Source organism: Hoplias malabaricus, chromosome 9 (genome assembly GCF_029633855.1).
Source record: "Hoplias malabaricus isolate fHopMal1 chromosome 9, fHopMal1.hap1, whole genome shotgun sequence".
Classification (NCBI taxonomy): Eukaryota; Metazoa; Chordata; class Actinopteri; order Characiformes; family Erythrinidae; genus Hoplias; species Hoplias malabaricus.
In genome coordinates, this window is record NC_089808.1 from 33,788,928 (window position 1) to 33,803,515 (window position 14,588).

A 14,588-nucleotide genomic window follows, 5' to 3' on the forward strand; every position below is an offset into this window, starting at 1 on the left:
CATCTTTGAGTAAGTGTATAGGAAATATAAACCTCCTGTATCAGTGTTGAGTACCTCTATATTTAGAACTTAGTTAGTCCAAATCAGTCCCAAATGATATTCATTCATTCATTGTTTGTAGCTGCTTGTCTGGAGACTACCTGGAAGTACAGGGCACAAGGCAGAAACACACCCAGTCCTTCTCAGGGCAGGACACACACTCACACCAATGAACACATGGAGGTTGGGGGGGGGGGGGGGTTACATTTACCACACCACCAAAACTTAGAAACCTCCAACACATGAGCAGCATCCCCTTCCACCATCTATCAGTATATGAATTACAGAATCCTGTAGATTCTGATTTAACATATGTCAGCAATACTAGAAGACTGCATAAATATTGTCCCAGATCCTAGTTGGCTTTGATGTTGGCTGTGTTTTTCCTCAAGGATTAAAGGCTTTCATTCACTGCAACTGAAATATCATCTTAAAGTCCTTTTTACCATAAAAGCCATTACATTTTCCTAATTTCTTCCAACTGTTCTGACAAACTTAAAGTGAGGCTGTAATGTCAGGAATGTGCATGATATGATATTAATGTATAACTAATACTGTGCATGTCACTTGAAAGAAAGGAAAAAATTCCTGGATCAATTCCTAATGGATATTGAGGAGCCCTGAAATTAGAAGAGAACATTTAGATTAGATTCAGATGGAAGCTTGAGTTAACTAGTTGCAAAACCAATTTTATTTTAATGTGTGGTGCCTGGGACCTGTTGCCAAAAGTTAATTTCCCTTGTACAATCACACAAACAAATGAACCATATCCATGGATTCCCTTTGTAGAAGCTGAGGCGGTTGTATGACACTCTACAGAGAGCCTATTCTAAGATTTTAGAGGTGATGCAAACTGGACGCAGGCTACTGGGAACCTATTTCAGAGTGGCTTTCTATGGCCAGGTAAGTGAAGTTAAAATATGCACTCAACAACCCTCTAGGTGGAAAAAAAATTATATATCCAAAATACTTTCACACATCCATATCACCCACAACGCATTTGGTATCTGAAGTGAGCTTTTTTATTTTTTTTTTTTTTTGGAACACCCTGAAATTTAAATGAATAGAACACCTTGGATGCTCTCTGCATCTATTCCTTCATCTTACGTCTTGTATAATTCTATGTGATTGTAAAATAATAATTAAAATGTAATAGTTTAAAGGTTAAATAAATTATATATACTATTTGATTGCTTGCTATTTAATCTCATATTATTAATGGCATCATTTCACTATCTGAGATCCCTGTGGCATTCACTAATGTACTTTTATTCATGCTCCAGTTATCCTTTCTTCTTTGAAAAGGAACTTTGGAATGCTTTGAAAACAGCTGTGTGTATATTAGACCTGCAAAGAACAGTGAACAAAAACACAATAGTGATACATTTCATGTTTACTCTTATGAAAGAAAGAAATATTTGCATAACGTTTGCTGCTTCCTCATGCAATAATAAAATTACTTAAGGTTTCGTTATACCCTAACCTAGGAAAGAAGCATGGAGAGAAAAAAAATATCTGTTAAAGGCAATGTTCACAATTGGAATGAAAAAAAAAAACTTTTTATAAAATTCAGATGTTTCCTCAACATTTGTTAGCGCTTCAGTCTGTTTGCATGCTCAAAAGAGATAAAGTTTAGTAAAGTAATAAAGTAAATAGACAAGTTTGTCTTGGCCTGGTGTGCTAGGCTTGCTCTCTGTCCGCTCATGGCATAGAAAAGGCGGACTTCAAAACAGACTTATTTTTGCTGTTTCAGATCACTTAAGGTGGGAATATCTCCAAATTTGGGAGACAGCTAACTACATTACTGAAAGCTACTTAACAACTCAAGATACAATCTTTTTTGTGGTAGTCTAACAGTAAATAAGAACTTACAGAAAAATTCAATTTCAGCCATATTCAAACAAACAATGTGTCATTCTTCTTATCAGACATACTAATCCACCTTAAAACACATGCAGCTTCGGAATGTAAATAAACGACTTTCCCCACTCTCGTAGAATTCCCATTTAAATATGTTAAGGAAAGGTGTGTACATTGAGACCAGAAATGGTGTACAGCATACATAAACATTAAACAGCTGATATGACATGGCTCATAACTTTTCTCCACCCATTTTCATTAGAATCAGTAAAACCCTACTGCACACCTCTGTTAAAGCCAGTCTTGTTAGCTTACACTATAAAACATGACATAAAACATGGTAGGTTTTGTGCTCTTCCTCTGTAAACATGTTGACTTACATTACATTTTACGTACTACATTTTACACACTACAGAAAATCATCAGTGATGTTTAAGTCTAATTTTCCATATGAGATTTACTGTGACAGCCAGTTTAACAGTATTATTTTACCAATAATTTAATAAAGTTATTTTCTCATACAATTTAATGAGTTCCAATATATTTGCTGGTTGTCCTTAGATTGGCTTTTAATCATGACTACACCACTTATATCTGATGGATTATGAGCTTTTCCTATAGCATTAAAGGTTCCAGTGGACCATATTGAAGCATTAACTGAAATAATTAATGAAAAATTTTATAGGACAATGAGAAGTTTCGTGTAAGTCTTGCAAAGGTGGGATATGTTTTACATGTGGTAAAATGACATGAACTAACAGACAAGCCGAATATTTTCAACTTCAGGGCTTCTTTGAAGAGGAAGACGGAAAGGAATATATCTACAAAGAACCAAAACTGACGGGTTTGTCAGAAATTTCTCATCGGCTACTAAGCCTCTACGGGGAGAAGTTTGGAGCAGAGAATGTCAAAATCATCCAAGATTCTAACAAGGTATTTAAAGGAAAATCTAACTTGATACTCCCATGTTGCTGTAGGTCTTATTTCTTTGCAGGTGTTTTTCACATGGACAAAAGGAACAGTTAGGCCTTTTTTGTGCTTAAGTTGTTTGCAAGGCTTTTTTAGACATTCTGTTGGACTGAGTTCACAAACCAAACAGGAAAGACTTGTTTATCAGTGCTTTTGGATATGGTCCAGCAAATTCCATCTCTTTATACCCCCAATACTTACTGTATTGCTCACAGTGGCTTTCACTCACTTCATTTATGTTTCATTTCAATCTTTACTCAAAGTTGCATGTTTTACATTAATATTTCTTCAGATTGTTGAGATTGCCTCAGCCAATTTTTTTCCACTTAACAGGTAAACCAGAAAGACCTGGACTCAAAGTTTGCCTACATACAGGTCACATTTGTCAAGCCTTACTTTGATGAGAAAGATCTGGCTGAGCGAAAGACTGACTTTGAAAAGTGTCACAACATCAACCGCTTTGTTTTCGAAACACCATACACACTTACGGGCAAAAAACATGGTGGTGTTGAGGAGCAATGCAAGAGACGAACAATTCTCACGAGTGAGTACAGCAGCTGTGTTTGTCAGTGGAGTTTGTATGACATATTTTGGGTTGTCTAGATGTTACTACGCTTGACCTCAACATTTCATTCATGCTTGTTACTAAATATACAGAGTGGCTGTAAACAACATACTACTATGACATTGAATTAAATACTTTGAGGATAATATTAATTGAGGTTTCGATTAAATGAATATCTCATGGTAGTGCTCTCAAAGTCCAAATTTAAGTAATAAATTATGAAAACACTTTTTAATGATGTTTGGTGCATTGTTTTAGTTTAATTCTTCAAATCTACATAGAAGTGCAGGCTGATGTCACGCAACAGCTGTGGATTCCTTCAATACACTATAGGCCTACAGTACAGCACTCGAGACAAAAGCAAAAAGCTAACCTTAAAAAAAAAAAAAAAACAGAGCAAAGCTTCACTTCCCCTCAATGGTCTCCGTTGTTCCACAGTAACCAAATTTTATTTAAAAACAAAAAAATAAATAAAAAAATAAAAGGAAAAACTGGAAGATGGAAAATTACAAAATATTAAATGCATAAGTGCTGTATACGCTCTATGTCCAACTATTTGTAGATACCCTTCTAATTAGGGAATTCAGCTACTTTAAAACCATTGTAAACTCAAACACCTATTATGGACAGCTGTTAATTATACCCAACTGTTTATATAATCTCCAAAATTAATGAATTTAAGGTCACGCGTAATGCCAGGTTTGGGCTAGAGGGTAACCATGATCAATTGTTGTATTGTTTGACTGCTACAGTTCATAGATCTCATGGCAATAGACTTCAAGTTACAGCTTTTTTTGCTATTTAATAATTGAGATTATTCCTTTAACAACTACAGCAGGTGCACAGCGTGCATTGCCCCCTAAATGATGCACAGATAAGGCAAACTAAGATTATTGCTAACAGATCCTCCTGAGTCTGCTCTGTTTGCCTGCTGTCTGACTGGTATTACTAGAAAAAAAGTTTGCAAAGCAGATCACAAAAGGCAGGATTAAATCTGTTGTCACATGCTCTGCCTAGGGCGGAAGGTTTTTTCTTTATGATGAAGAAAACACCACAATGTTTATGCATCTATGTACATTAATCAGCCAAAACAATAAAATTGTCTAGGTCCTCTAACCATATAGATGCATTCTGTAATTCAGCATTTTTTGTAATTTAGTAATCTGCCTGTTGTTCTGCATTCTTTGTTAGCCCTTTCACCTTGCTCTTCAGTCAGCAGGACATCTACAGGCTCATCAACGTGCAGCTATTATTTGTGGCATGGATCATTCTTAGCACTGCAGTGACACAGAGGTATTGTTAGTATGTGCTGTGCAGGTGCAGGTGCACGTGGATCAGACACGGCAGTGCTGCTGGAGTTTCCCCTCAGAGGCACTGCTGGACCGGGAATAGTCCACCAGCTAAAATTTCTAGCTAACAGTGTCCTGTGATGGAGAGTATCTAACACAAACTGTGCAGCGACATTTTAGCTTCTGTCTCTGACATTATATCTACAAAGTAGACCAGCAATGTAGATGTGTCTAAAACTCAGGTCAGTGAGTGGTCACATTGTTTACAAACTTCAGCAGAACTGCTGGATTACACTAACCACAACAACCATTTTGTCACTGCGGTGCTGAGAATGATCCACCACCCACATCATACCTGCTCCATGGTGGTCCTTTGTGGACATCCTTGTTGAAATCCAGGGGGAACGGAGGCTAACAACATGTGCAGTTAATTGCAATTGTAACAATACTAAGTGCATTTATGTTGTAACTGGAACTGATAAAATGGATAATGAGAGCAGGAATAACAAGGTCATATTTAATGTTTAGGTTGATTGGCATTTTTCTCTGTGTGTGTGTTTTTTTCTTTGACTGTACACTGTTGACTGTGTTTATCTACGTGTGTGCATGTCCACAGCGGCAAACACCTTCCCTTATGTAAAGAAGCGCATAGAGGTTGTTGGGGAGAAGCATTTGGAAATGAAGCCCATTGATGTTGCCATTGATGAGATGAGAGAGCGCAGTAATGAACTCAATAAACTCTGCTCAAACCAGGAGGTGGACATGATTCAGCTTCAGCTCAAACTGCAGGGCTGTGTCAGTGTGCAGGTCCTGAAGCCTCTTAATACTTACTTATGTCTTGATGATATAGCTCATTATAGTTCATCAGTATTGGAACTGTGGACCGGTTGGGATATCTAGAATTTTCCATGTACATATTGCTTATGCCAGTACCATTTTTAAAATGTGAAAACTGGGACTAGATGCATATCCTGGTCCACATCAGAGGAATACAAAATCATTTATAGGGGGAAAGTTAAAAGAAAAATGTAAGTGGGGAATATAATCAAATACAAAGTAGGCTTTTGAGCACAGAAGCCCTGTACTGCCTTAATGTTCTGTTCCAAAATACAACAAATAAGTCATTAAATATCTGCATGACAGCAGTACATTTTAGACAAACACCTGCAGAACACATTAATATTACAGTATCAACATTCATCCTTCTAAAGAACATTTTGTAGTTTTAAATGTTTGTTTTTTGAACTTCTAAATTACTAACCATACAGTTCATGCGAGTGATTGTGAAGTTGCCTAAAGAAGACTTGTACATGATTTCAGATTCAGTCACACAGTAATTTTGGATCTTTTTTTCTGTGATTAGGTCAATGCTGGACCCATGGCCTATGCCAGAGCATTCCTGGATGAATCCAAATCTGGCCAGTCCAATAAGAAAGTGAAAGAGCTCAAAGATATTTTCAGGTGTGTGAGTTTCAGGAGTCTCTCATGGATACACTCTCAAGGATGTGTAGACCAAAGAGGAACAGTGTGAACTATATTTTGCCTCCCCGTAAATGTTATCTTTTATTATCTTATTTGTTTGTTCATGTATCCACCCTGTATGCTGATGTAATATGATAGATTTCACAGTGCAACTGCTTATATCATGTGACTCAAATCTAAATAGAATGAAGGTAGTGGTAAGCAGATATTATGCAGGCATTCAGATGGCATTACACCAACCTATTCACAATGTTTACCCCTTCATAAACCTTTAATATTATATAATTTGCATGTTAGAAATGTTACATAAGGGACAGGCACAGTTATTACTGTAATATTCTTAATTACACTTACTAGATGTAGTATTTCACTTGACATTGTTTTCTCTGCTTGTTCCAGGAGGTTTGTTCAGGCGTGTAGCTTGGCTCTAGATATTAATGAGCGGCTCATTAAAGAGAACCAGTACGAGTACCATGAGGGATTGAAAGGCAATTTCAAAAGTATGGTGAAGGAGCTATCTGAAATTATAAATGAACAGGTAGGACACAGTGACTTACGTAGCACCTTTCCAAAACATCATATATAACTGCATCATCTCAGAAGAATGAGCAGCATGCATCAGAAAACAATAACAGTGCATTGCTTAATGCAACATGAATGGAAGCTGAAAAAGAATAACATATAATTATTTTATCTCAGCCTGTGGTGTGCTCTACAGGCTTAAGCTGTTGTTTTAAAAGTTCTTTGAGCCTTTCAAACCACATTTTTGTTACTGAAGTTTTTTTTTAACGTACATTTATTTCTAAACTTATTTCTGTAGATAAAAGATTACCCGCAGACTTCAGTCTAAGAAATCTGAAGTTACACACACTTTCTGTAGATTTAAAGCACATGAAATATCTGAAGAATATAATGTAGTATGTGCTTTTTGCTTTTCCCCAATCATAATAAAAACTTATGATTTTTATTATGAAACTGCCCTGTACTAAACTATGATGCTGTGCAAGACCTAAACTCAGTGTTATACCTTCTCTGCTATTGCTGATTGGCAATTGAAAGTGCACAGTTCATACCTAACTTATCTGATATGCTGATATTTTATGCAAGACGATGACTCTTTAGATGAAGTAAAGCATGAAGAGATAATACCACAACAAGCTTAAAACTTTGTATTCAGTTAAACAACAAGGCGTTTTCACTCAGGTGTGCTCTCTTTGAACATATATAATGTATTTAGGACAGCAAACACATTCTGCACATAATAAACCATGACTGCTAGAAGATGGAAATATGTCTCTTTAAAGACGTAGTACAATCCAGATCTCTTTACTAAGCCTCTGCTTGCCCTTTCACTATTTTTATCTAAAATCTCCAAATCCTATTTTCCCTTACTTTCATTTAGCACACTTACCTCTCTGTCTACTGCATTTTGTTTTACTGTGAATCCACTTTGAGTACAGTATTTCTCTTGGTTTAAGGAAGAAAAGCAAATATTGATTTCTTATTATTCACCGTAGGCTTTGTCTCAGGAAGCAGCTATCTTTCCCTCTCTCTTTCCCCATAAACTGAAATATTTTAGATGATAAAGAAAGTGAGTAAGACCATATACTGATTAGTTTCCTTAAACTGCAGGTAGATGAGGTAGATAATTCTGTTGTGAAACTAGGTGTACTTGGCAGTTGGTTTTCCTAGAATTTCTGAAGTCACCATGCAGTTGTTACCAAGTACAGACATGTCACACAACCCCCTCCCATTCCCTGAACATTGCTATGACCTGTAATTTTTTTTTTATTCCACAATTGATACTCTTCATTTGGCCACTAGATTATTTTAGTTCATTTTACGTTATCTTCTTGAGAAATGAATTTACCAAAAAGTGCCTGTGAAAGCATGTAAAAAATGTAAAATGATATGTGCGATTAAAAGTTTAGTTTGTGCACATCAAGCAAACATTTCATATGAAATATTTCTTGCATTGCACCTAGTGTGTTGTTGAGGATGGTAATTATCTAAATTAATACACAAATTTGAAAAAAATGGAAGCAAAAAACACACACAAAAAGTAAGCAAAATGGTCGTATACTGTAGATAATTCATGATCATTAACTTTTGGCCCCAGATAATTCTAAAAGTAGTTTATTTCCAAAAAACAAATACATTTGTATTCAGGGCAGTTCCTTAACATTCACTGTAACATAGTGTATGTGTGTATTTATCTATTGTTATGTGGGCAATGCAGAAATGTACTCTCTCTCTGCTGTACTCTAACGTGTCTCTGCTTTCTCTCTTTGTGCTGCTTGCTGTTTAGATCGAATGCTAGGTAACATTCATTTAATTACAAAAGGCATGTGATATCTTGAAGCATGTACCTAAGTATTTGTCTGTGTTAACACATTCCATAGAGGATGAGACGGCCTACAAATGCTTTCATGAGTTATTTTAAATTGATGTGCAAGATTGATTCGAATCTGAATGTGGTATGTCTAATTAGTGCTGTTTTAAATGTGTAGATATTCGAGGAGGATGAGATGCGTTCCCTGTTGCAGAACTCTGTACATGTGTTCCGTGCCATCAGTGGAACATCCACTGGCTTCAGCTAAGATCCTGTTTGCTGCTTTACACGATCAACTCTCTGCACACTTGAATGTATGATACAGAGTCGACCTTGAGCATCCATAAATCGTCTTCTGGGTTGACGTAACTAGAATGTTCTAATCAAGTGCCATGTTGTTACGACTGAGCTTTGGTGTTCCATTTAAATTTACATGTTCAGAACATCCATGTCAATCATTCCTGTTCCTGGAACCTACACCCTCAGCAGATCATGTTCATTGTAGACAATGTTAAATGTTTAAAACTTTAACCAAGCCAGCATTTGAATATCCAAATATATTTTAGTTTTATTTGTTTGTTTGTTTGTTTGTTTGTTTTTTCCCCCTTAAACATTCACTGCTGTATCTAGAGAACGCATTTATGTCTTAAAAAAGGAGAGGGTTGGGCTTTTTATGGATTTAAAGGTTTTATACAAAATAAAATCTGCAAAAATCTTTGGATCAAAAGGAAAAACGTATATTCAACTAATTTATTCTTCATTGTATTCAACACGAATTTTAGCTGGAATTTTGGTTTCATTGTTTTTCTTTAGGTGGATTTTGCAATTGAAGTCTCTTGCTTCTGGAATTTCTCATTTGTTTCTGAGTTTTGGCACATTTTCATGGGTGGGAGTGTCTTAGAAGGCATTGCCCTTGCATCTCTATTGTTCAACTGAATTTGGGCTGACGGGTCTGAAACCTTGTTTGAAACCACGCCAATGTTGAATTGTTCCTCCACATGGTGGAACAAATTTGTTTCAATACACAGCAACAGGTTGATTTAATTTTTGCATTAAAACATTAATATAGATATGATAATAAATTAATGAATGGAATCTACTCATACTTCTTACTTAACCTTGACAGAATTATTGATAAAAGCCCAAAAACTGGTTGTTTAACTTTAGATAATGTACCATCTATGCAAACCATTACACAACATTCCTTGTGTTAGCGGATCTATACTAGGGCACATTTTTGCCCAGAACTGTTAAAGTCTTTTATGTTTGAACTAGCCAAGAGATGTGTAAGGAGGACAAAAAATAAGTAAATACGTAAATAAATTAATATGGAAGTGAGAGATTACAGAAGCAAAACACTGTCAGCAAAACCATTGCAAAGAGTAATGAAGTACCCAAGGATTTTTCAAAAATATATATTTGATGTTTTGTTTTTCCTATTTTGCATTCGCAACATTAATTTTCTGTTACATTTTTTGGAATTTTGTTTGCAGATTTTATTTTGAATAAAACTTTGGCACAAAAATTACTTTTTAAAAGATTTTAAGCTGTATTGAAAAATAATAATAAAACAGGTGTACCCTGCACAACTTTAGAGCAGACTGATTTAGCCATGATTTATTTCCTTATTTTGTCTTTTTTTGTTTGTTTGTTTTTGTGAAGTGCTTATTATTAATAATTACCTTTGTTTTGGGTGAAACACCAAATGTAAATTTTGTGTTCCACAGGTAATTAAGAAGTGCTGAATATCTAGTTTACCTTCACATGTGTTGCCTTCTACAATGCCTGGTACCTCAGAGCACTTAGACGGTCTTGCACAATTTATGTGAAAATCTTGTGTAGTCAAATTTCAGACTAAACATCCTCCTCTCTGCATTCCCCTTGGTATTAAGAAGGAAAGCCTCAGAGACTGAGCAAGGCCATTGCTGTATTTACTTGCAAAAATCATATTTGTTTTGTGTTCCTTAATAGTATTGACATTCAGAAGCCTCTGCTGTCGAAATACAGTTGCGGCCAAGCCACAATGTGTATTGGAGAGCTTAACCGTTTTGACAGACTTCCTTTTTTCAGTATTAAATGAGGTTTGGTCAAAGAGCTGTGAAAGAAGCTAAGATAGAAGCAGTAAGAGCTCATACTATACCCACAGACAGCTGCACATGGCATTAAAAAGCGAATCAGTTGTGTAAATTACTATATAATTTAATGCAGTAATTTAATATTAATATATTAGTGTTATCGCTAATATATTATTCAGATTTAGAATATATTTGTGTACATAAAGGAAAAGAGCAGAAATGAAGGTACCTTGTGACGTTGACGTCAGCTGTGGAACTATGTTGTCCTGTGTTACATAAGTGAGTGAAGAGGCTGTTAATGGAATCATTCTTGCTACTAGGCCATTAGAGGTGCCACAGCGTTGACAATGCCTGTGCAGGCTGCTCTATTCTAAAGGACTGGGGTGGATTTCCTCTGTATTTCTCTTGTTGCCAGAGCCTTCACTGCCTCGGGAACAACATCCTTTCAAAGATGTAAATGTCAGTTGAAAAAAAAGTGCTGCTGATACATTTTTCAGAGCTGTGTGTGAGCATATATATATAGTGTGTGTGTGCAACAAAATAGATGTTGCAAAAAGTCATCATGTTTTGTTACAATAATGCTTTTTCCTGGAAAATCTTACAAAAATGCTAATTTTTCAAAAAAGTTTCATTTACTTAACATGTGAATAAACCTGCATTTTCACAATCAGAATGGGCTCACTAGTGTAATCCCTTTTTACCACCAACTTTAATGTGGGAAATCCTTTACTTTCTGTACCACAAATAGTAATTTTCCCTCCTTACTATAAGCTTTCCCTTTAAAATGCAATCTTTCCCAAATTAACAAGCAATAGTAACAGTGCCTTAAGATTAGCTCACACTTCCCTTTCTCAGTACTGCAAAAACCACAGAATGCCTAACAAATAGGATATGGAACCATTTGAGGAAGGAAATAACAGGCTGTATTTCTAAAGATTTCCCACTCTGTAGTATTCCTGTTGAGTGAGCTTTACTTACAGTTATATATAATCACACTAACAAAAAAAAGAGAGATTTGGAAAAAGTTAAACCAACACATTCACACACATAATATTACACTTACTGGAAGTTTACTTGTTTATTAGCAAATAAATACTTACTGCTCAGATAACTCTCATAATCTCTCTCTACAAATATGATGTTTATACATTCATTCATTATCTGTAAGCGCTTATCCAGTTCAGGGTCATGGTGGGTCCAGAGCCTACCTGGAATCATTGGGCGCAAGGCCAATGAGTCACCAATCCTACCAACGTGTGTTTTTGGACTGTGGGAGGAAACCGGAGCACCCAGAGGAAACCTACGCAGACACAGGGAGAACACACCAACTCCTCACAGACAGTCACCCGGAGGAAACCCACGCAGACACTGGGAGAACACACCAAACTCCTCACAGACAGTCACCCGGAGGAAACCCACGCAGACACAGAAAGAACACACCACACTCCTCACAGACAGTCACCCGGAGGAAACCCACGCAGACACTGGGAGAACACACCAAACTCCTCACAGACAGTCACCCGGAGGAAACCCACGCAGACACAGAAAGAACACACCACACTCCTCACAGACAGTCACCCGGAGGAAACCCACGCAGACACTGGGAGAACACACCACACTCCTCACAGACAGTCACCTGGAGCAGGAACGATCCCAAAACCTCCAGGCCCCTGGAGCTGTGTGACTGCGACACTACCTGCTGCGCCACCGTGCCGTCATGTTTATACATATATATGTATAAACATATTTTCAGTCAAACATCTCTTAACCCAAAAATGTAGGCAACATTTTGGTCCAAGGTAAAACAAAAAATCTGCAGTGGAAGCAGTCATAGTACTGGCTCCTCTAAGAGGCCGACTCCGAATCAGAAGCACTTTAATATATTGCACATACAAATAATAAGTCATGCATGACGTACAGTGCTTATCATAAATCTTGACACCCATGGAAACGTAAGCAAAACAAACAAACATAAAAATAATTTCTTGCTTATCTTTCTTTCTGCTTATCTTTAAAACACTTAACATATATATTTAATTTATTTTTAATCTGAATTTGCTACAGAGGCTATCAACCCTATAAATGTTTATTAGTGAAATCTAACTGACGTATACTCCTTTTCATATTTTATTCTTAGGTTAATTTAACTTAAATGGTCAGTTATGACTGCTTGTCTTACTAAGGTATAAATATGAAGCCACCCAAAGGGCAAATTCCTTTGATCATTCATCAGTATTAAAAAGTAGTAAGGCAGCGGATATGGGTCAGAAAATCCAGATGATCTACACAAATCAGGAAATGGCTACATGAATAAAGATAACAGTTGAAAAACAAAAATCAATTCCACTAACAGGGCAATAATTAAGTTTACAGCAGCTGGAGGGACAGAACAGGATGCATCTCTCTACTGACCTCACATACAGAGAGTATGGTACAAGGCCAAAAATTCTCCAAGGATTGCAACTAGGGATTTATGTACAGTTGTGTACTGGGTCACACCAAGTAAATTACAATCACAGCAACTACATAAGCACAGTTAGTTTGCGATGGTTGGCAGAAAAGAAATACTCTGCTGCCAATGACCAGAAATAGTTAGCAAATATAAAAGCAAAATCTTACTACACCACGCAGGAAGCTTAAACTTGGCTGCCGCATGGATATTAGGGCAGAAGAACCAAAACGAAAACAAGAATTGTTAATTGACCAAAGAACCAAGGGCCTGTCATAGCCATCCCAGGCCTCTGACCTAGTCACCACAGGATCCAAAGGGAATTGGGACATCATTTGTATGGATGAGTGGTCACAGATCCCTTGCTATGAGTTCTCATGCATCATTAAGTATGACTGTAAAAAAAAACACAGCTGTTATCTTTGCAAATGAAGGCTGCACAAGTAGGCGTGAATAAAATTGAGAATTTCATCATATTTTCCTCAAATGTAAGGAAACTTAAAATGATTTGGCAGACAGTAACCCAACCTCATACATAATCCGTGGGGGAAGGAGGAAATCTGTTAGTCCATGGTTTCCCACTTTTTCCTCTCCATTTCACCCTCCACAGGACCACCACAGAGCAGGTATAATCAGGGTGGTGGGTCTTGCTCGGTGCTGCTGGAGAATAGCCCACTAATACAGAACTGTGCTGCAACAGATGAGCTACTGTCTCTGACTTTTCATCTACAAGGTGAACCAGTGAGGTAGGTGTGTCTAACAGAGTGGACAGTGAATGGTATAAAAACTCCAGTCTGATTCACCTGGACCAGCACGACACACACCAACACATCACCAACATGTCAGTGCTAGTGCAGCGCCGAGAATGATCCCCCACCCAAACCATACCTGTTCTGTGGGCGTCCAGGGCACTGAAGAACAGAGTGAAATGGGGATAAGAAACAGGTGGAGTACAGTCGGTAACTGTAGAACTACACAGTGCTCCTGTACGGTCAGCAGAGCTGACAGAATGATCAATGAGTGTAGTCAATAAACAAAGTGTCATTATTATGACAGGAGTTTGTATTGATTTAAGAAATAATTGGCTTATTTGGTTCCAAACTTGTGCATAAGCAAGTCCAGTAGTCATTTCTGTTATCATCCAGTTTAATTAATAAGCTCTTTTTTTTAGTATGTTCAGTTCATTCAGTATGGAGTGTTCCCAGTAAACAAGGAACGTCCCTGGACGTTCAAAATAGGTCTAAAAATAGTCTGTCCATCAAGGACATATTTTAAACGTCAATGGACGTCCAAATTCCATCTTAATAAGTTTTATACAAGTAATTTATTTCGGGACCAATCAATAACGTCAACGGACGTCCAAAATACGTCTAATAATCGTCTTTTCAATGTCTGTGTTTGGACGTCTTTTCAACGTTCATTTTCAACCTTCAGAGAACGTTGATTAGACGGCAGTCATTACTTTATTTCAACGTTGAATCAACGGCTAAATGTTTACTGGGTTGGAACAAACTGATGTTTACAGTGC

The 14,588-nt window shown here is 36.9% G+C and overlaps 1 protein-coding gene across 2 annotated transcripts in view; it reads left to right on the top strand.

Annotated features, from left to right (window-relative positions):
* dock11 (dedicator of cytokinesis 11) overlaps positions 1 to 11,262 on the top strand; it is a 72,244-nt gene extending 60,982 nt beyond the window's left edge. For both annotated transcript variants that reach the window (XM_066680467.1, XM_066680468.1), the window contains 7 exons: positions 829 to 942; positions 2,686 to 2,832; positions 3,202 to 3,412; positions 5,339 to 5,529; positions 6,086 to 6,183; positions 6,604 to 6,742; positions 8,715 to 11,262. In XM_066680467.1, coding sequence (XP_066536564.1) covers positions 829 to 942; positions 2,686 to 2,832; positions 3,202 to 3,412; positions 5,339 to 5,529; positions 6,086 to 6,183; positions 6,604 to 6,742; positions 8,715 to 8,804 — 990 coding nt within the window. In that variant the 3' untranslated portion in view covers positions 8,805 to 11,262. The remainder of the gene's footprint in view (positions 1 to 828; positions 943 to 2,685; positions 2,833 to 3,201; positions 3,413 to 5,338; positions 5,530 to 6,085; positions 6,184 to 6,603; positions 6,743 to 8,714) is intronic.
* Positions 11,263 to 14,588: the final 3,326 nt, after the last annotated feature.